Source organism: Tiliqua scincoides, chromosome 1 (assembly GCF_035046505.1).
Source record: "Tiliqua scincoides isolate rTilSci1 chromosome 1, rTilSci1.hap2, whole genome shotgun sequence".
In the NCBI taxonomy this organism is placed as follows: Eukaryota; Metazoa; Chordata; class Lepidosauria; order Squamata; family Scincidae; genus Tiliqua; species Tiliqua scincoides.
The window spans coordinates 46,047,062-46,070,490 of NC_089821.1; the positions used below are offsets into that span (position 1 = coordinate 46,047,062).

Sequence of the window (23,429 nt, forward strand, 5' to 3'; positions counted from 1 at the left end):
TCGGGACAAAATCTTGTTCTTATCTGCATGGTATAGCAATCAATCAGATTTGGAACATACAAAAAGAACCTTGGCGCCCCTGCTAACTGGGCAAAGAGGCTCTTTTTAAAGTGGAGCTCCTCTTCTATTTAAACAGGAGGAAAACAAACACCCCCATATACACCAGGATAGTTTCTTTTCAGTGGACTGCTTACTGGTGTTTCTTTTGCATTTTGTTTAGATTGCAGAGCTTTTGGGGACAGTTAACCATTATTACTTACATTATATATTTAGCTACATAAACAACTTTGCCAAATTTTTTTGTGGAAAACTAGTAAATTGTGGCAGCAACTGTTACCCTGCGCATGCCTTATCTCGTCTGATCTTGGAGACTAAGCAGGGTCAGGCCTGGTTAGTACTTGGATGGGAGACCGCCTGGGAATACTGGGTGCTGTAGGCTTATACCATAGTCTTTTGAGACTGAAGGTTGCCAACCATAGTAAATTGTAAGTAACAAACAAACTCCATGTTTAGAGCAGAATCAAAACAATGGTTAAAACTGACAGATTTTGGAAGAAAAAATTGAGTTGTACCTCAAGAAAGTTACTCATATGTGGCAGCACTGAAAGCCATGACTAATTGAAGTTCCATTCATTTCAATGAGACTGACTTTCTTGGGTACAAGGAACCCAAATGGATATAACCCATTACTTCCTGGGCCTAAGAAGACACTACTAAACTATCTAATGAAACTCATTGTATGGTACTATTCATTTATAGAATTGTCACCTTTTAAACTGGCAAAGGCTTTATTTCATTGAAAATGTATAATCTGCTTGTCAAATGAACTCAACAACAAACAAAAAAGTCACATTAACATAGTCAAGAAAACACAATTTAAATCAGTTGTATTATCAACAGCTGGAAGACAGCTGGGACAATAAGACTCCATCACTCTTCAATGTTAAAAGCCTGCCAAAGAAAAGGTCTTAATAGCTAAGCTTAATAGGCCAGTCTCTCAAATCTAGTGAATCTCAAGCAGTGATAAATTCTATAAACAAGAAGATGCAACACAGAGCACTCTGTTGATCACTGAGGATAATTTAGCTTGGAACCCCCAGCAGAGACCTTTTGATGGTCTTCAATTACCAGAGGGATACATATGAGAGAAGGTGCTATATTGGTTAGCCTGGACATTAAAAGTGTTAAGAACCAGAGCCTTAAAATGAGCTTGGACACAAATTGGTAACCCATTGAGCTTCTGGTGTATTGGCATCCTATGTTCTCAGCAACCAATAGCCACCATCAAACTAACTACTATATTCAGGACCATACTGTTAGAAACAGAAGGTAGTCTCCAAACTGCCTTCATGGGAAGCTCCACATATGAACCATTACACAGGGGTTCTGTCAAACGATCACTAGGGCATACACCACACTGGCAACGGACAAAGCTGATGTATCAACGGAAGCAGAACGTGTTCCACAGATTCCAGCACTTGAAAATTCAGGATACTCTGTTTAAAACATATTTACTTCACCTTTCCAAACTCAGTGGGAATACTCAAGGAGACTCACAAAAACAATAAAACATCAAGCAAAACAAAAAAAATAACACCAAACAACAATCCAGATTGAGGGGAAAAAGACAAAACCAAGCAGCCAACTCATCAAGAGCCAACACACCATCCAGAGTAGATAACAAATGCCCATTAAAGATTTGTGGAACAAAAACAGTTTTAAACCTGTTTTGGAACATTAACAAAGAAGGTGTAATCCTGATCTCAGTTGGGAGGAAATTCCATAGGTTGGGTGCTACAATAGAGAAAGTCTTACTGTCCGAACATATTCCCAGTGTAGATGGTATTCAAAACTACAGCCTTGTTAGACAACCTCACAGGATTGAAAGATTTGTTTAGAGAGAGACAGTCCAGGTATTTGGGACCCAAACCAGGAAAAGGCTCTATAAGTCATTATGAACATTTTGATTGTGCCCAGCTAAACCAATAGCCAAGGTGTCAAACAGGAGTATCCCGGCATCACTTTCTAGAATTTACCCTCCAGGAAGATCTGGAGCCACCCTTAAACACTGCCCTCCAAAGCCCATCCCAGCAAGGCAATCTAAAAAGAGACACTATGGCCAACGGTATCAAATGCTGTGGAGATGTCCAATAGAACCAACAGAGATGCAACCCCCTTTGAACAGTTTCCAGCACAGGTCATCCACCTAGGAAACCAAGGCTATCTCTGTCCTAAATCTCAGCCTAAAACCAGAGCTGCCCAGCACAAAGGGCTGCCACGGCACCAAAATGGCTGCCGCCATATTCAGCGTGCAACCAGGCAGATGCCAGCAGTTCCCCCAGGTAAGGGAAGCAGCCCCACAATGTGGCTACTCAGTTCTACAGCAGTTCTGGAGCTGCCACAGAATCAAAGAGTCTGTGTTGGACCACGCAGTCTGAATTGGGGCTCAGATCTGGTGGAGCCAAATTCCACTGGTTGCGCCCTCTTCTTGCCCTGCCTCGCCTGCCATGCCTCCTCTCTGCCCTCAGTCCACCTCCTCCACCCTGGAACACCTCCTCCCTGTCTCTCCCCACATCCCCACTCACCTCTCTGCTACCCAGCGGTACAAGCAACTGCTGGGTGGTGGAACGTGGGCCCAGCACCAAAGCTGGCCCGGTCCAGGCTCATGTTGGGCTAGCTCCAGTGCTGGGCCCATAGTAAGGGCTCGTAAACATGCCTTATAGCATGTTTGCAACAGTGCACACAAACGCCAAGCCAGTGTGCAGGGCTCCGGATCAGGCCCTGAGAAAGGTCTGATGATCATTCATTCCCAACTGGAAAGCCCCATTTCCTACAAAATCTGAATAATTAAGAAAATTTGGTAATTGGTAAAATTGGCAAAGCTATCAGCCTGCTTAAAAGCAAATAATACTTTCAGCAAGTATGTAATACATTGGGAGTGATTATTAATTAATATGTAATTAACTATGTAATTAATTATTACATAACAAGAAGCCTAAATAATTCTGTATTGGATTATTAATCGCTCAGGGCTTTGCTGAGTCACCAAGGAAGGGTGTCTGCTGCCATCCTGGCTGGGCCTCCTGCAGCAGACTTCCGGTCTGGTACCTGGGGCAGGCCATCACCCCCTGCCCACTATGCCACTGGTGTTTCTAAATGTTAGGGCATGAGAGCCATAGCAGCATGGGTTGTCCTACAGCAACATTGGCTACCTTGATTATATGGGAGGAGCCCATGAATTGTAGGTTACACTCTGAAGCAGCTCCCATGCCCTGAAGGTTAAGAACATGACATAAGAACATAAGAACAGCCCCACTGGATCAGGCCATAGGCCCATCTAGTCCAGCTTCCTGTATCTCACAGCGGCCCACCAAATGCCCCAGGGAGCACACCAGATTTGTTATCCTGGTGCCCTCCCTTGCATCTGGCCTTCTGACATAGCCCATTTCTAAAATCAGGAGGCTGCGCATACACATCATGGCTTGTACCCCGTAATGGATTTTTCCTCCAGAAACTTGTCCAATCCCCTTTTAAAGGCATCCAGGCCAGATGCCGTCACCACATCCTGTGGCAAGGAGTTCCACAGACCAACCCACATGCTGAGTAAAGAAATATTTTCTCTTGTCTGTTCTAACTTTCCCAACACTCAATTTTAGTGGATGTCCCCTGGTTCTGGTGTTATGTGAGAGTGTAAAGAGCATCTCCCTATCCACTCTGTCCATCCCCTGCATAATATGTAGGTTACATCAGAAGCGTCCTAAAATCAACCAACTACATTTTGAGAGGTCAGAAGATTCTCCTACCCTCCCTCACAAAACTACATGGTCAGTTGGACAGGAGTTGCTGAAAAATGCTGTGAAGTTCCAGAGAGCATATGTCACAACTTAAATATGAAAAGAATGTGAGGAGTTTCATTGCCATCTTTGGAGTTGCAGGAAAACAACAAACTGGATGCATCCCCTTTCAAGAAGATTCAGTGACTCAAGACTGCTGGGAACCCCACATATTCCCAAAGAAGCAAGAACTGGATGATGTAACGTCAACTGTGCAGGCTTCATGCCATTACACAATTCCCTCTGGACACTTCTGAGGCCAGCTGGCTATATAAGTCAGCTTTGCACGGCTGGGATTATGAAGAGGTGAACAAGGAGGGCAAAGGCACAGTGAGAGATGCACGCTCTGTTACCAGCTGTAGGAACACAGCTTTTACAAATTCAAATGCCAAATTGAAAGTGTATGCTTATTTGAAAATTATTAAATTCACACATTTGAAATTGAGAAATCGATGATTTCATAAAATCAATGAATTGTGAAATCGACACGTTTTATGTTTTTACATTGAAAAACAATTTGGCTTGGACTTACAAACATTTTTCAAAACTCCCTTGTGATCAAGCATATTTAAAGAACCAAGTCACAATTCCCAACAACACAATGCCTTAACAGTGCTCTCTGCCTTTCTCTATGAGACAGATGTATACAAGCCTTTCCTTTTCTTTGATATGGCCCGGTAATTTGAAAATATTTGCATCCAGAGGCAGCCTATTGTAATACCACAGCACCTCCTGAAGTCTTACTACAGGGATTCCTATGCTTTCAGAGTTTTCGTTCTAATCACATAGTAAAACAGTAAGTAAAACAGCCAACCAGTAGCAGTACATTCCATCCAGTGCTGAGACTAGATTGCTGTGGTTGTGGACCCACCCATCCCTAATGGTGGTCATTGCCACTGGGGCTTCAGGGATTGGCTGGGTGCAGTTTCCAATGTGCCCCACCTGACTATCTCCTGACACCACCTCTGATTCCATCTTACATCTTCAGTGGTATTAACGTTCCACTGCCATGGGGAAAAAAGAAAAGTGGGGATCAGAATCCGAGTTTCTCCAGCAACTATTTTCAGCATTTTAATGAAAGACGGAACCCTGGCAAAATTATGTTATGAATTTCTTAGATTTCATATAGACTTCAGAGGTTGAGCCGGTTTGGTCAGAACGTTATTGGGACCAGAGTACACATTACTGTTGACATAGGGATACCACTGAAAAGGACATCCTTCTGGCAAATTATTCTTTGCCATTATTTATTTAATACACTAATATCTCACCTTCCTTATATGGTCAAGGAAGAATTCAAGGGTTCTCAAGTAGTTTCTCACCCAAGCACTGATTAGACCCAAATACCCAGATCCAAAAGAAAACCAATATAAAACCAAAAGACACTTCTGGTTTTAGACAAGACATACAAGGAAGTATCTTTTCCTTGGTTGAAGTCATTCAGCACTGCTGAGAAGAGAATACAGCTGCTTTTACTTGATCTCAACACATAAGCAATGGCCTACATACATGGGAAAATGAGTTCAGATGAGCTGCTGCAGAAAAATTATGGCATTCAAGCAAAAACTCTGCCTGCCATATCTTAACACTTAACACGATGGCTGCCGAACTGTTCAGTGCCAGCAGCATCATTTCTAAGGTGGCCTTCACAGAAGCCACCTTTTTCTTTTTTCATGTTATTCTTATATTTTTACATATTATTTTGTATAGTTAAGGCAACTTCAGTATTTATTAGTGTTTTACTGTTGCAGGTAAATTTTATTCCATGTCTCAGTAAGTTGCTCCCCCCAGGCTGCTCCTCAGAACACCCCAGGAGATACTGACTCTCAGGTCACAGACCACCGCTGCCAGGGTCAATGTATAGGAGGGGAATGATATCCCAGCATGCTTGGCAGTGTTGCCCCTTGAGACACACCTCATACGTCAAGAGTTATGCCTGCTTTCCTCAGCTCCCTTATTTGAAAGGCACTGCACCTTGCAGACCACTTCAGACATTTTGTAGAAGGGGAGCTGCATACAATGGACTTGAGGGCATTTTCCATAGTGACTTCTTAAATAATAATAAAAATAATACTTTGCATTTGTATAGTGTCTTCTGAGTGTGCAAAGCATCTCAGATGTATTATCTTGATATTGTCCCTAAAGATTACCCCTTTTCACCCTAGCAGAGTGTCTTTTCTAGTGGCGGTTTGCTGGTGTTCTGCATCATTTTACACTGTGAGCCTTTTGGGAACATTTAATAATTTGATTTCAACCGTAAGCCACTATGTTAACTTTTTGTTGAAAAGCAGTACATAAATACTGTTAAAAACAATAATAACTACCTCTATAGTTGAGGGAGCTGGGTAGTGAGGCTGAGAGGCTTGCATAAGGTCATCTAGTGAGTCCATGGCAGAGGCAAGATTTAAATCATGAACAATGTGAACTTGGGACGACTCTGCTAAACACCAAGGTACGATGTTCTAAGCAGTATTTCTCAATCTGTGGGTTGGGATCCAATAGGCGGGTCGTGAGCCAATGTCAGGTGGGTCCCCATTAATTTCAGTACGTATTTTATTTTTAATATATTTCACTTGAACTACCATGGTATGTGACTACATTTGGGGAAATGTTATAAATCTGTACTCTTAACAGGCTACTATGTTTAAGCTGTCCAGTTCTGGTTGCCACGTCTCAAAAAGGACATAGTAGAAATGGAAAAGGTGCAAAAGAGAGTGACTAAGGGCGCAATCCAAACCTGCGCTGGAGTAGGCAAGCCAGGAGGCTTGTACTGCATCCAACGCAGGTTCGTTGGGTGCAGCAGCTCAGCCACGGGCAAGGGGAAGCTCTTCCGCTGTTCGCACTGTTCTACAGCACACTGTAATACATTTTAATCTAATTTCTAGTTCAGTTTTCAAATACTCATTCAAGGCTAAGACGAGGTCAAGCTTCATACCAAAAAAGTATGTTTCCACATTGCACTGCAATAGCTTAAAAGCAACACTTTGCTTACCCACATAGTCTCCATTGGAAGAATTAGTTAGTACTTTGTCAACATCAAAGATGGTACAGGAGGGCATAGGCACCAAAAAGGGTTTATCGTCTCTGTCGTCAAGTTTATTCCTGAAGTTACTGAACAGGTTCCTGATATTGTTCCTCTGTACAGGACCTCCATCAGGACTCTTGTTCCCGAGCCTCAGAGATGAATAATGATTGTTCTTTTGATTATGACTGCATAAATCACCCCTGGTAGACTTCCAGAGATTCTCTTTAAGTGTAAACTTCTCAAGAAGTGTTGGCACATCATCCATGTGGGTATAAGAAGCATATTCAGTCTTATAAGGATTCTTAGAAGAGCTGGAATGCACACTGTAAACAGGAAAAGATGTGTGTGTGTCATGGTCTGCTTTTGGATTGCTGGGAAAATTAGATCTCTCTGAACTTCTAATCTGAAGTCCTTTCTCTGCACTACCCAACTTCTTAGGCTCCTGCAGCTGCAGGTCATACTCTCCCTGATTCTTGCTGTTTCTTAAACTTACAGAGCGAACAAAGGTATGGGGACAGTTTAAAAATGTGCTTTCTGAAGGCGATTTGGCATGTGTGTCCTGGCCCTTTTTCAATCCTTCTGGAGGAGGCATAAGAGGTTCTATGAGAGATCTCTTTATAGCACTGGCAATTAGCCTCAGTGGTGTTTTAGGCAGACCAGTTATGTGTTCTTTGGGACAATTACCAGCATTCTTTGGAAATTTGGGTTCAGGAGACAAAATTGGCAAGTGATTATCAGAAAACTTAAGAGACCGACGATCAGGTTTTTTTGGTATGTTCCCATATCTATTAAAATAAACATTCTTCTGTTCTGGAATTCCTTGGCCTTGCTGTTCTGTGCTGGTTCCAACTAGCTTCACATCATTCAGAGACAGGAGGTTGGACTGCTGCTCCATTGTAAGACTTAACTTCCTCATTATCTTTTTTTTAGCTTTGTTTAAATGTTTGTCATGCTGTTCTTTTGTGGATGTTGAAGTAGTTCCATCTCCTGCATCAGGCTTTACAGAGAATGTTTCTGAATTCTTTATAAACAATCCTGAGGTCAGCTGCTCACTGTTCACTGTTGGTTTTTTTACATCTTGCTTTTTGACACCAGGGTCTTCATCTCCACGCTTGGTATAATAGGGAGTTGCAGCCACACTGCCATAGTGGAAGGTTTTACTTCGTACCAAAGGATGGTAAATGTCAGTGCTGTTGTGTAATGAAAAATGAGGAACATAGGTAGGGATTTCTCCATACACATCTGTGGCCTTCTCTTTCCTTTGAAATGCTGGGCTCTGGAGTTTGAAATGTCCTCTCGGAGCATTTGCAATTTTGTTGGGAGACGTCAGCTATAAGGAACGCATAAAATGATTATTTTGCAAAGAGAATGTAGCTAGTCATGCTCTTACTCAGAGAGCACTTTTAAACAAACAAATGAGGCAACACACTTTTCCATATAAATGTCAAGATGGAGATGGACTTTGAAAACATTCCAATAATAACCTGAAAAGGAACCCAGTAGAACAACTGCAAGATACTGCATTTATTTAAATGCTCTTGGGAGACACTCAAGGTATATGGATATTCTCACGGGAGTTCTCTTTGCAAAAAATTACATGGACTTGGGAAATGTGTGGAAAGGCATACTACATAAAATATTAGATGGACTGCATTTTGTTCCAGTCACATTAAAAGCATCATTCTATTTTAGTCTTTTCAGGGCCTTTTCTCACAATACATTTGACACTACGTGCATAGACTGGAATGGGGAGATGCTCTGTACAAGGCTGTCACATGCTACAACTAGATGTTATTGAAGGAACGGGGGGAAAGGTACAGCTTGATGATAACTACACTTGCTATCTGTTGTGCGCGGCCCTCACAACAGGCCAAATAGTTCACATTCACAGTGTGTATAGAACAAGGAAAATAAGAGAACGTCCAATATTTTGGCAAATATAACTTGCAGTGAAAAGACAACACAACCAGGTTATCATTTCCCACACAATGGATTTCAATTGTGAAATTTAATAATTTCTGCCCCATTTACCAGGTTGACTTTATTACTCCAGAACCAACTCTCTTGTAAAAAAAGTTACTGGAAAATGAAACTTTGCCCTTTTAGGATATCGTCATCTATACAATGATCCACAGTGTACCCCAAATCGAGCTGCGTATCACAGTGAATAAAAATATATTTTTGTTATCAGTGAATAAAAATATACTTGGGGAGGAAGGGCCTTACCAGAACTGTGGGTTAACCACATCCATTCTCATTGTAGAATTAATTGCATGACTGATAAACTCCTTGTGGAGAAAAGGAAGAACTCAGTGCCATTTGCATCCTAAAGGCACTACTTGGTTAAACAAAGCAGCACCATTAACTAGCAAACCACAGCTAAAAATGTCTCATACCTCTGTCTGGAAGAGATCATCCTCCAAATCACTTTGAATGCTCTCTCTTGAAGATGGCTCATTTTTCTTGTTGTACAATGGAAGAAAGTCTGCCACAGGAAAAATGGGCCCGTTAAACCAAAATGCTACAATCTCTTCTTTTTTCCTTAATTTTTATGAATTCCCAAAGCAGACAACCACCATAATGCATATAAGTCAAAAAAGCAACAATAGAGCAATTGTTTAAAACAATTGCTTTGCTACATAGAAAAGAAATTAAAATTGATTGTTTTTCCCCCCCATTTTGGTGCAATAAGTGTGGCAGAAAACTACTCTCTCTGTAGAAAGCTTGTAATGGATGCTGTTTTGGCATAATGGCTTAACTTTTTTTTTTAAATCAACTTGAATGTTCAGCAGTATTGAGTTCTACTCAGTGTTGCAGGTTGGCTAATACACTTGGATCTCTTGTCCGCAATCCAAAGATGATAAGCTTTATTTGTTTTCCTAACCAAATACTAAGAACGGTGCAGCAGAATTTTCACTCATTTCCCAGCAAAGCTCAGCCTCTGCACAATGGAATTTGAGGCCAGCTCTTCCCTCCATTGACTGAATGGCTGCTCCTGGTGGTGCCAATTAAGCTCAGCAGGGGACAAGATCAGCAGCAGCTGTCAAAGAACTTTTATTTCAGTCTTAACAGAGGAAATGCTTTTGTTCTCTGCAACATAGGAGACAATGTTTATTTCAATATGGATTCTCGGATCACGCAAACTTAATGTTGAATTTGCGCTTTTGTCAACAGAATATCAATGCAGGAAATATTTCTGCAGCTTGGGACAAATCAACACATTTATTAATATATGTGTTATTATAGCTCAGAATCCTGAAAGTTGTGATCTCTGCCTGTAGATATCACCAACAAGATGTGGCCAAATCATGCAGTGCCACTGCCCCAAAAAACATAGTTTTCCATCCATTTAGTCTACCACTGATGATTATGGTAACCATTTTCTCTACATCCACCATCTCAGGATGGGATGGGCAGGAGGTCTGGTCTAGAGGGTAGAGCCTCCGTTAGCCCGAAGATAACATTAGAAGGTCGCCAGTTCGAGGACACCGGCAGCTCCCTGAACGGCTGAGAATGGCGAGACCTTGAAGCAGCTGACAAGCCCAGCTGAGTGATTCCACCTGCTCTTGGTGTGAGCAAGAAGCGTCTTGGCTGCCCTCCATGTGAGAGATGGAGCTGCTTGTCAGCCTGCATGGGAGAACTGGAGGCCAGAAATGAGACCAAACCAGGAAGATCCATTCTGAAATGTTGTTGGTTCTTGAAAGAGAGAACCTCTATGATTGTAAAAATCCCCTTGAGGGATTTAGAAACACCTGCCTATGTAAACCACCTTGAATAAAGTCAGAGGAGTAATCCAATGACCAGAAAGGCGGCATAGTTATTATTTATTAGTTATGTGTAAGCAATTTTAGGTCTTCCATTTTCATGCTGGTTTATAGACCTGCACAAGATGGAGTCATGCTTCGGGAGGAACCTCTAGTGAAAGGGAAGTGCAAGAAGGAAGAGGCTCCATATATGTAAAATAGAATGCCTCCTGCCCAATGTACTTAGAAGGAATAAGCAACTGCAGAAAAACAAGTTGAAGACAAATTAATAGGGGAATGGAGCCTAGGTACTGATCTTGTATCGGATCTAGGTACTGATCTTGATATCAGAACACTAAATGTTCTCATGTATATAGAGGATTCAAGGATATTCTACCCATTTCCTCAGCTGTTCACACAATTTTCTTGTTACAAAGTTCATTGACAGAATCCTAGCTGTGGTATTCTAGGTCTGTCTCAGGGAAGTTAAAAAAGGCCAAGGTAGTTGAACATGATGAACTTGCTTAAAAACTCACAGCAATGCTGATATTTACTTGGTCATTACACCATTACCTGTTCATGTAATGGTGAGATCCCTCCTCGCATTACCAGGTACAGGTGGGCTCTTTTTATCAGTGGGTTCAGGACCTGCGGATTGGACTCACCATAGGTTCCAAAATCCATGGAGGTTCTGGGAATGGAACCCACATGGATGTCATGGGCCGACTGTACTTAGGTTAATGTTAGAATCCCAGAAGGTTAGAGTTGGAAGGGACAAGAAGGTACTCAACTACTAGATCAGTTCAACAGGTCTCTCTAGTTCAGTATCCTGTTTCCAACAGTGGCCAACCAGATGCTCTAGCAAGTCAAAGTGTCTGACAAGCCTGTCCTCCCTACAATTATCAAATCCCGTTTTAAAGAGATTTACCTCTGTGGCTATCACAACAACTTGTGACAACACATTCTACAAACTAATTATGAGTTGTCTGCGGAAGTTTTGTTCTTCAGCCTGCATCTACTGCTAGTGAATTTATTTGATAAATATTTCTGCTTAGTATCAGGAGCAAGGGAGGAAAAAAATCATCTGTCAACAGTATGTATAATTTTACAACCATATTCTTCTTCAGTCATCTTTTTTTTTCTTAACTAATAGTTCCAAAATTCAAAGCCTCACAGGGCAGATCATTCCTTGATCATCTGGTTGCCCCTTTTCTGTTCCTTTCCAGCTCTGCAATGCTGTTTTTCAGATGAAGTGATCACCTGAAGCCATCCTATTCAAATTTTAGTGCAACATGAGATTTTCATTGCCTGCAAGTTTCTCCTCAGTTCGTATCTTCCAGATGAATGTGCAAAGCAGGAAACCAAAGTGACAAGAACTCACCAATATCAGGTAAGATTAATTTCAGCAACTGACTCAAGACATCTGGGAAGATCTACTTAGAACGTGCATATAAGAGAGGATGGAGCATGTTGGAATTGGACAGCAGAAAGAAGAAACAAAACTTGAATGAACAGCAAGTTGCAGCTCAGAGCAAATGAGCATCGCAGACATCTGCCTATAAGTCCGCCTCACAGATAAGTCAAGCACAGGTCTTGAGAAAAAAAGTCATAAAATTTTCTATGACTCTCGGATAAGTCAGGGGTTAGATTTGGGGGGGGGGGGTGTCTGACTACAGTTTTGACTGATTTTACCGGATGCCAGAGCCTGAAAAATAACCTACCACTAATTGTTACCTAAGAACTGTACAGTTTCTAATTTATTAAAAACATAGTAAAAGATCATAAGATAATAATAACAACAACAACAACAACAACAACAACAACTTTATTTATACCCCACCCTTCTCCCCTAAGGGACCCAGGGCGGCTTACAACAGGTTAAAAACAGATTAAAACATAGTTTAACAAACAGATAAAAACTTATTAACACATTGACAGATATCATAAAAACAGTAGTCAGATAAAAAGTCAGGTAAAAAGAGCATAGAGCAGCAGATCATCAAGGAATCAGGCCTGTAAAAAATACTAAAAGATATTTAAAAGACCATGAACTCAGAAGGCTTGTTTAAACATTTTTATTCTTTTAAAATTCTGGTCTTCACCATGTTTTTGTAAACAGTATCCATGCACTGTAAACAACATACCAGTAGGACAGTGGTTCCCAACCTGGGATTCATGTACTCCCAGGGGCACTCAACAGGGCCTTTAGGGGTACTTGAAAAAGAATGGCATAATGGCAGAAAAAGGCAGGTTGTGCTCCAGAATGCTTTGCAGGGCCAGCAAGGCAGGAAGGAAGGTAGCTAGTTTGCTGTGAAAGCCCCACCAATAGCTAGTTTTTGGTCATCAATTCATCTATGAACCAGTGATTGAAAACCAGCACAGTAAAAAAGCTGAAACATAATATGGAAAGTGATCAATCACCCAGAATTTCTCGGCACACTTCTGGTGCAAAACAGAGTCTTGGAAAGGCAGAGTCTTCTGTTCTTCAAACAGATAAAAAGAAAAAACACTGTGATAAACACATGAAGTCTGAGCCTTCATATAGAGCAGAGAAGGGCTTGTATTATTAATTACAAACATTTTGCTAATATGAAGGGTACAATTTATGGAAATGGGCTGCCAAGGGATATGCAAGTGAAAAAGGTTGGGAACCACTGCAGGAGTTCCATGAATCAAATCCACCTTTAAGGTGTCTGGTGTGTTAAGCCAGAAGCTCTACATATAACATACAACCATATAACACATAACTGGGAGTGTGCAATTCAATTCACAGCAGAGAGATGCAGCTGCATATATTTGCAACCCTTTTTATTCAGAAGTAGACACACTGCTTTCCAAGGGTGTTATTCTTAAGTAAGGGTGCATTGAATTGTAGCCTGGGACTTTGCTTCAAATGGAAAGAAGGATCCCATCCTGGTGTTGAAAAAAAACAGATCTCTGCTAAATGCAAGCCTTTGCAAAACAGAACCAGGCTGCAACAGCATTTGCAAAATGGAACAGAGGAGAATAAAAAGTTAACTTTGGCTGGAATTTCCCAGAAGTTATTATAGAAACTAATCTCTGCATTGCTTCTAATTGCTTGAGCAAGAAACTTTTCAGAGTTGAAAAGCTCTGCCCTCTGATTGAGATAAGGCAAAGTGATGATTGGAGCTTGATTACTTGGCAAAAATTTTATGTACTATAGGCGAGTATCTACAGTAAATTCCTTTTGACATTTGTATTTTCAAAGATACAGGTGTTTATCTTTGAAAATCTGGTTCATTGTAAACCAGGGAAACCTTTGTTCCTGTTTGCCTGACCCAATTTAAAGGACCATAATTTGAACAGCATGCAACAACATTTCTAATGGATTCTGGAAGAGATTATAGTTTCCCCTCATCTACAGCAATACCAGGGAATGAACTCATTTAAGGGAAGAAATCTGGACCAAACTGTTCATCCTTTCCCCCCCCCCCGTGACATGTGATTGTGCTACAAATTATCATGAGGATGTACTGCATTTTACAGAGATATATGAAACCAGAAAGTCTTCCAGGGAACAGAAAAGATCAAATTACAGTAGAACCTCTTTAAGTTGACCACCCAAGGGACTGGGGGAATTGGTCAACATAGGGAGGTGGTCAACATATGGAAAAATATGTAATACTGTACTTATAATATTTTTAGACTCTTTATTACAGATATCATACCTAAATATATACAGTGAAGAAATATATAGAAAAAATGCATTCAGAATTACATACATACAGTACATATACTGTATGTCAATTATTCTTTTTTTTTTTAAAAGAGTCAATCCTGGTTTGCTGCTTCTTTTTTGTGTAAAGCTAAGAAGAGAATGCACTATCAATGCTGGCTATCCCATTTAACATGCCTGGACATTTATTCATGGCATATGACTTCAACTGTTTTATCAGATGCCCAACATCCCCTTCCTTTGGAATCTCTGCATCCATGTCGTCCTCACTTTCTTCTTCCCCAGGTGCGTCCTTCACTTCTCTGCTGGGCTGTACTTTGGACAATATTGTTTGGAATATTGTTTCCGGATCAGGTTCATTGCAGGCTCAGCTCTTACATTTGTCACCTTTCATGATGAGGCTTCTATCAGGCATTGCTTTGAAAAAGAGTCCACACTCATCAGCATTAAAAATGTCATCATCTTTGAAGCCTCTTGCAAAGTTCAGGAACTTAGTAATGAATTCTTCAACAACTTCTGCCAGAACTTCATTTGACTCACTACACAAGACTGTCTGGGAGATCTCATGTCACAGTTTAAATTTTTCAAGTCAACCACTTGATGCTTGGAAATCTTCTACCCTGAATTCCTGTGCAAACTTCTTAGCAATTTCTTGGATCATTGGTCCTGAGATTCTGGTGTTCACTACCCTCATTTGTTTGAACCAGTATAAAGTAGCTTCATTTACTTCATCAAGCGAAGTTTTCTTTCTTTCCCGCTGTAGGCCTCTGTTTTCCTTACTGTATCTCTCAAAGTACTCATCTTTATGTTTTTTGATGTTGCTAACTGTGGTCTTGCTTCTTTGTTAGTGTTCAGTGGGCAACTTACAGAGGGTAAATTAATACTCTGTGCAATGGTCGAAGTGGTCAAGATACAACTTATGGAGGTGGTCAATATAGAGAGGTGGGTCTCCCATAGTATATATGCAGTGTCTGTCCATACTGTGAAAATTAGGTCAACTTAAGGAGGTGGTCAATATAGAGAGGTGGTCAACTTTGGAGGTTCTACTGTATAGGGTTTTGGGGTTCTTATGGGCATCTGGAGTGCACTGCAGTTCATTCCAGTCAGAATGCCAGTTCTGACACATTCACAAAATATGGTGCCTTTTTCCAACAGGCTTTTAGCTCCCTCTGGAGACACATGGGATTTAAATAAAATAAAATGAAAATTTAAGAGATATTTAACTATACATGTAAATACCTAAAAAGAAGCTGCAAATGAACTGGGAGTAGGGTTACCACCTGCTCATTTCTTTTTTTAAAAGAGGATGGCAGTATTGTATGGACTCAGTGTGATTCTTTTAAAATAAAAATCAAGTGTGTGTGCTTTTATTTATGGTTTCTGAAAACCACCACCTCCACCCCAAGAATGGAGGAGAAATACTTCTTTTTTTATAAGTTGTTTAGCCCAGAGAGACTCTCTAAGAGTTGGGCCTTTGACCTGCCATCACACTAAGAAGCTAGTGTAAGCATAGGTGGAATGAAGGGTCAGTCAGGTTCACCTGGCTGGGCTGGCCTCTGAACCCTCCAGTACTAGTTGTATGTATGAGTTAGTCAAAAGACTCATGCTGACACTGTGACTGGCAACCCCACCCACATATGGGCAGCTTCCTCCAGAAGTCCCTACATCACTGTTTCTGTTGATTGGTGAGGAGAAGATGCCACCCATTGCTATAGAGAGGAAAGGGGTAGCACAGGCACTGTTCTTTAGAGAGAAACCCAGGGAAATGGAGACACCACAGCTTCTTAAGGCAGAAGTTAAATGAGCAGGATCTGTTTACTAGCCATTTCTTTTAATAACAATTGCTGGTGATAGTGAGACTATTGTCCTTTAGTTATATATTGAGAGAACTCGAACAAGGAAAAACAGGAAAATCTCTTTTGTGATTTAGAAACTTGGGAATCAACATGTCCAGAATTTTCCTTACCAAGTAAAAGTGGACACTAAGAATTCATTTTACCACAGTTCCAAATGAGATGGCTACCAACTCTCCCTTTTACAGACAAATCCAGGTGCAGTCAAACACATCTTAGACCTATCAGAAAAATCAGCAATATCTTCTTGGTCTTGTTTTTTAAATTAAACTATCCTCTAGTTCCAAAAGTTGCCTTGTTCTGGCACAATCTAATGACTGGCCTCTCCTAAATTATAGGTTCACCCCCATTGCTTTTGAAAGTTGTTAGGGAAAAGCTGCTTGGAGCAGATTTGGAACACAGAAGACAGTGGATAAAGAAAGGGTTAGCCGTCTCACTCCAATGCTAGTTCTCTGCTGTCAAATCAGCTTCTATAATTTAAGAGACAGAGATAGTGTGTGTTAATACGCACATTTCTGCCAAACGCAAATCTGAAAGTTGCTTGAAAAGAAATGAGAGATCTTAGAAAATTCTGATCACTGAGAACTTGTACAGCAGTTTGGCAAAGAATGCAGCCAAATTAGAATATTGCAACTGGGAAACCCCAATAGTTCTGAACCTTACTTGATTGAATTTTCTTCTTCCAATTCTGGTATTTTTTTAAAGCAGAAGAATCTCGAAGACTCTGGGCTCGTTGCAAAGCTAGAGAGAGAGAGAGAGCGAGCAAGTGACAATGAATAGAAGCAACAAAAGATTCAAAAAATGGTCAGCTAGCAAAAAGACAACACAGCAGAAGTCTCAAGCTTTCCACGGATGGAACCAGCAATTAATTGCATGTGCCCTTTTGCTTGATTTTGACTTGGAAGTGAAATCCTTGCCCAACACAACACTCTGGCTTGCTAAGTTCACTTGGCAAGGCTTCTAAAACACACCAATGAGACCTAACACAAATAATCCCTGGATAGTGGAACACTTAACACAGAAAGCATTATTTCCTTCCCCACCTTCATCTGCAATCTTGACCTCAAGCTGCATTGCCTAGAATGTACATTTTGCTCAGAAATGGCTGTCTTCTGTTTTCCATCTTCCATTAACAGCATTCACACATGCACAAAAATTTTCAAAGCCACTTTTAGCATCAAGTGTGAAAATGCCCTTATTCTAAGTAGCAGACTGAACACTGACAGTTTCACTTCTGCGCCATGTATTTATAATGTCCAAATTCAAGAGGCTCCCAATGTTCACGATGATGAATGTTGATTAACCACTAGAGGGCGACGTTCACCAACCAGTGTTTCCATAGAAACAACCATTCAACTACAGTCCTGGCAGATTGCTATTTTACTTTAAATTATTAACTTTTGCAGAATCCTACATCACAAAAGCTTATTTGTGCTCTGCTGTTTCTATGGCTGTTATTGTTTCTCTTGCATGTGGGCTTTCACATTAGAAAAGGGGGTCGGAGAAAATGTGCCATTTGTCTTGGAAGAAGTTATTTATTCCCATGGGAATAAACAGAATACAATCAACATAATTCTCACAATTTGCTTCAGGAAAAAAAAAGGCTGGTCACATTGCTCAGCCAAATGCACAGTGAGAATGTGAAAGCCTGTGCAAGAGGGGTGGGGGTGGACACAGCTATATAACAACCAAGGGGGGCAAGAGAGGTCAAAAAAGGAAGAGAGCACATAATGTACCATGTGATCCTGTCAAGGAGTCGAGAAGTTTTAAGATAAAAACAGAAAGCCGATGTCAGTAACCTTTGAAACATAAACTTTCTTTCCAAGATTTAAATAACTTCAGCAATCGTTTGGCAGAACAAATCATGGGAGAGGCAAAATTTATAGCTATTCAATTCAATAGTAGGTGTAATAGGTTGACACTTATCTGGACCTACTGGGAATCACCTTTTTAGCCCTGCCACCATTTTCTGCACCCTGAACTCTTTGGTGAAATCCTGAATTCCCCAGGCCCTTGATTGGAAAGAAATGGCAGCAAGATAAATAGACATAGACTTGCAGGATATTTCTCTATCATGTAGTCCCAGAAGGAACTGCATAAGAGTATGTGGCGTGAATGGGCCCTGAACTGGCACCGAAGTTAACCTACAGAAATCACAAAACTCATGGATCTTACTCATGTAGCTGGCTCGGGTAGATGAAGCCAACGATGCCCAGATGGCTTCCTGGGCCTCATCGAACCAAGGTCCCACAGCCATTGGGGCATGGGCTCTGGATCCTGCCTGGCCTCGGGAGCTAGCTGCCGCAAACACTCCTCCTGAAATCGAGAGAGAGCATCGGCTATGCTATTTTCAATCCCAGGGACATGTCTGGCTGAGAAAACAGTGTTGATAGTAAGGCACTGCTTAACAAAGACTCTAACCGAATTCATAACCCGGGGGTTTTGGAGGTCTGCATGTTAATTATATGGACCATGGCCTGATTGTCACACCAAGAGTTGGCAAACTCTCCCACCATAAATGGACTGCTACAACAATTGGAAAGAGTTCTAAAAAGGTCAAATCCCTGGTGATCCCTTCCTGAACCCAAATCTGTGGCCAAGGAGCTGCACACCAATGCCCTCTAAAAAACACTCCAAATCCCATACCTCCCGCAGCATCCAAGTGAACCTGGAGTTCAGCTTCTATTAACTGCGAAGATCTCCAAAATGAGATCCCGTTGAAGTCCTTCAAGAATTCCAGCCAGAGTTTCAAATCTTCCCTCATACCCAATGAAACCTGAAGTCTGTGGGACGGGCAACTAAGCTCGACCACAGCATTGCATAGTCGCCTGACAAAAGCCCTACCAGAGGCAATGACCTTACAGGTGAAATTAAGGTGCCCAACCAGCCTTTACAATTCTTTTAACGTTAACTTACGGGACCCCAGGGCACTAGTTAACATCCCAGTCAATTTGTCCAATTTTTCCCTGGGCAGGCGACTGGTCTGTGCAACCAAGTCTAACTCGATACCTAAAAAGGTGAGCTTATTGACCCGAGTTGCCCACACAGAGCAGTGAAATCACCCAGAAGCTGAGCACAGTCACCAGACAATGGGGGCCCCATTAAAAGGAAATCAGTGGGCAGTGGATTGTAGCCCTGCCCTAAAGCATACAGTCCATTCCAAAAATGAACTAAACTCCTCAAAAACTGAACAGGAAATCGAACATCCCATCGGTAGCGCCCGGTTCATGTAATAACCCCCCCTTCAAAATGAAAACCCAACTGGCAAAAATCCTGAGGGTGCACGGGCAGAAGTCTGAACGCAGATTCAATATCTGCCTTGGCCATCAAAGCCCCGGGGCCACACCTCCTGAGGCGGCTAACAGCCTCATCTAAGGAAGTGTATCTGACTGAACACAGGTGGGCAGGTATCCTGTCATTTACAGAAGCACCTTCTGGGAAAGACAGGTGGTGAATCTGCCTGAATTGACCGGGGCTTTTTTGGGTACCAGTTCCAAAGGTACCCTGCAGGTTACTTAAAGGAGAAACAGCAAAGAGTCCAGCTACTCTGCCTGCCTCCACCTCCTTGACTATTTTACGGTGCACCACATCCTCCATGCCTCTAACTGACTGGAGGTTATGAGTGAACGTGTGGCTGGCCGGAGGCGGCACAGGAATCCTAAATCCAAACTTAAAACCATCCAACAACAATTGAGCTGCAGGTTGATCATTATAAAATTGTAGCCAGTAGCCTAAGGCCGAAATCTTAATCGGCATTGGGCCCCTTATTAACACCTGACGGGGGTCCCACCCTGGGTAAAGGGTCGCAAACCCGACCGGGGATCACTGAGCCTGGGACATTTTGCGACTGGGTGTTTAGCTCCGCACATGCCACAGCCATGGGAATAGGGGCAGCCCTGCCTATTACATTTCCCTGTGGTATTGAATTCAAAGCATGCGCGATGGTTTTGAACCCACTGATCACCACCTGGTGCTTTATGCTGCTCACTTCTGTTACGTGCATTAAATGCCCATTGTCTGCCCTATCACCCAGCGTGGCCCTGGCAGGAAGAACCAACTGCACCCAGAGTTCCCACTGGGGTACAGTCCAATCAAGAGCTGGGTCATGCGAACCCCTGATGCGGAACTGATGGTCACAGGCCATCCATGCCGCCCCAGCATGGTCGTGAAAAGCGCGATGAACAATGTCCAGGTATTTAAAGAGTTTCCCTTCCTTCTTAGGGTACATCTGGACAGTGACCCCGGAATATATGATGAAACCATTGAGCCAATTAGTCCAATTTTTATCAATTTTTCTTTGCCTAGTGGTCTCAACATCTCGCAGGGGGTCACCCACTTTGGGGGTAGGCTCTGGCTCAATGTGTAACAGGCTAAACATGTCTATAAAGTCACCTCACTTCTCCTTGACTGCCAAGGCAAGGTGCAAACCCAGAGGGATGGCTATAGTGCCATATGAAATCTTAGGCTTTTCCTTCTCCTTTATCAGGCCAAGAGAATCAACCCCACAATCCCCATTCCTGATGTTCAAAATCGGGCTCACGCACAGCTGGGTACTGCAAATAAGCCGGAGGGGTTCTCCCTGCCTTCGGTCTAGCCTTGGTGTATGGATATGCCCAGCCTAATGCCCAAGGGTACCATGGGTAGCTAGGACCATGCCAGAAAGTAGGGGGCCCCCATGGGGACCAGGGTTGCTCTAAGACAGACCGGCCAGAAGGCCAGATATGGCCCTCCCTTTCATCCCAAACTGGTTCCAGGTTCTGGTCAAAGTCAAACTCTGGCCCCCCTTTGCCCCCTGCTGCCTCTATAGGCCCACAGTCATGGTTTCTTAAGTGGGCTGACTGCCTCAACCTCAGGGGAGCTGTCATCCTGTGGGTCACCTTCCTCGGCAGTGACCAGCGCACCAGCTGAGGCGGCAACCTGCTTAGGGGGGGAGAGAGGCACCCATCAATGCAATTTTATTTTTTCTGGCAGACCTGCATGGTCCAGGGACCAGACTGGAACTCGAGCCCCCATCACCCTGACCTGCTTTCCTGAGCACCTTTTCATTTTGCCTGGCTTCGTAACGGGCCATAAAGGCATGAAACTCTGCCATCTGGTCCTCCTCGTCCGAAGAAGAAGGGGAGGGATGGGGTGGCCATACTGGGACAGGCCTTTTGACAGCCTTACCGCCCGACTTCTGCATCTTTTTGCTCATGTTTCCACCCCCCAAGGTAGTGTATGAGACCAGGGGCCCACCACCCCTATGTTCTAGTTTTAACCAGTAGGATACTGCAGCTCCCCAAGAGGGGCACGATAGCCTCGATGACTGGACTGCTCTGTTGTCATTGCTGTGCAGGATCGCGCTGCTGCTGCCTTCCTGTGCCAGCTCAAGAGGGGGTTGCACCCGAGCAGGGCACCTGAGCACTTCCTGCCCCAATGGATATGCCACCCTTCTGAAGATGCCAAAGATCCCCACCCAAGCAGGGGGAGAGCAGACAAAAACCACTGCAAATGCACTGGGGGGGTGCAGCCAGGCCCTCTAGAAGCCCCTTTTTGCCACCCCCACAAGGGAGTCAGTACAAACAAAAAGGGGGGGGCAGAGCAGCAGCTGATTGGCATCAGGAGGAAAGCAGCACCCTCCAAAAGCCCCCCAAACAGCCCCTCCAATCCAGGAGCGCCCGCTACTGGGGGCAGCACAGAGCCAAAATGGCACCAGGCTTACTCACCACACGGTGCCACACGGCCCTCAAAATGGCTGCCGCGCCTTAGCGCGTTGGCCCCAGTCGCCCCACTGCCCAAGGTGGCTGAGAGGTGGCTTCCCCTGCCACTCACGCAGCCTGTGTGGTGCCCAGAGCCCACAGCCTTGGCTACGAAAGGCGCCCGCTGCCCGCTCTCTCTGTGGGGCAGCCTCAGCCTGCACATGGGGCTGAGGAAAGAGGTGGGGCTGGAAGTGCGCCTCGCGCCGTTCGAGCCCCGTCCCCAGGGTAGCCTCCCACCCGCTCCTGGATAAGTGTCTGCTCAGTCGCTTGTCAGGAGCAAACTGAGCAGCCCCTTGCGCAAGCGCCTAGGCTGCTCTCCTGTCCCACCCCCTTCAGCCAGCCAGCCAATCAGCTGGCAGCAAACCCCTACTGCCAGCTGATAGGGGAAAAGCCTGGCAATCACTGCCAACGCGCCAGGGAGGCGCGCTGACAGGCCTTCATGCAAGTGTTTTCAGCTGGGTGCCACCGGGGTTCATTGTTGAACTTCACAAGGTAATCCTTATTAAAAAAAATGCAACTTAATGCAGACAAGATTCTTTGCCTGCAGTATTTAGATTCAAATGTTGTCCTTTTATCAAGCCATGATCCTGCAGCATTTATCTTAGCAATGCACTGTCAGAAGAAGCCACTGAATTAAACCCCAACCAGCCATTCCACCAAACAAGTTTTGCATCAAAGGTAACAGTATCCTGAAGCCTGTAGTTATAGAGGGAGGTCAGGTCAACTCCAGAGATTTTGAAACAAAACGAAGCTCCATGATAATGAAAGAATGAGATCTGTTCAGAATTCTGTCAGTATTGTTTTGTTTAAAAGTTTCACACCATAAATATTCAAGTACAATCATAGGTACAGTCAGTTCCTGTTATTCACTGGGTTTAGTTTTCTGGAACACCTAGTGGATACTGAATTAGCAGATAATGCATCATTCAGCCTATGAGAAAAATGGGGTTCCAGGGGACCCTCTTCACCATACACTCTATGAAATTTATGAACCTGAACCTTAACTTGAAGTCTATGGAGCTGGGTGACAGCAAGGGCTCCTCAACATCAACATCTGATGCTTCTTTTCTATGCTGGCTATCCGTCAACTAGTTGAAGGTTGCTGGTCCAACAACAAGGCCTCAAAGTTCAGCAGTGGGGAGGGGGTCACTTCACCCTTCTTCCAGCTCTTGGCTCCTTTCCTGGCTTGCTCCAGCTCCAGAGCAGCCCTCAGGTGGATGGGTGATGAGCCCTCAGCCCTCAGCTTTCCAGAGACCTCTCATCATCACCAGGATTGTGAAGGTTCAACTGGAGTCCCCAAGATGGTAGGGCAAGTCTGGAAGTGGACACAAGTGTGTCCAACGATTCTCCATGGGCCAATACCAATGCCCATTTAAAGCAGAAAATTGACCCAATCCAGACAAATTTCTAAAAATTTAGGAGTATAATTGGCTGGATGTGATTACCGCATCTCCCTCCTCCAACAGCCGTATACTGCGTAGGTGTCCATTCCTCTCCTCCTTGCATGGTGCTGCCTCACTGGCGTCGCTAGGGAGGTGCA

General features: G+C 43.3%; 1 protein-coding gene across 1 annotated transcript in view; it reads right to left on the reverse strand.

Moving 5' to 3' along the window:
* Positions 1-23,429, reverse strand: part of LOC136643834 (F-actin-monooxygenase MICAL2-like) — a 46,626-nt gene that overhangs the window by 18,085 nt on the left and 5,112 nt on the right. The window contains exons 4-6 of the mRNA XM_066619199.1: positions 16,815-16,892; positions 9,255-9,343; positions 6,826-8,188 (exon numbers count right to left, since the gene is read on the reverse strand). Of these exons, the coding sequence (XP_066475296.1) occupies positions 6,826-8,188; positions 9,255-9,343; positions 16,815-16,892 (1,530 nt within the window). The remainder of the gene's footprint in view (positions 1-6,825; positions 8,189-9,254; positions 9,344-16,814; positions 16,893-23,429) is intronic.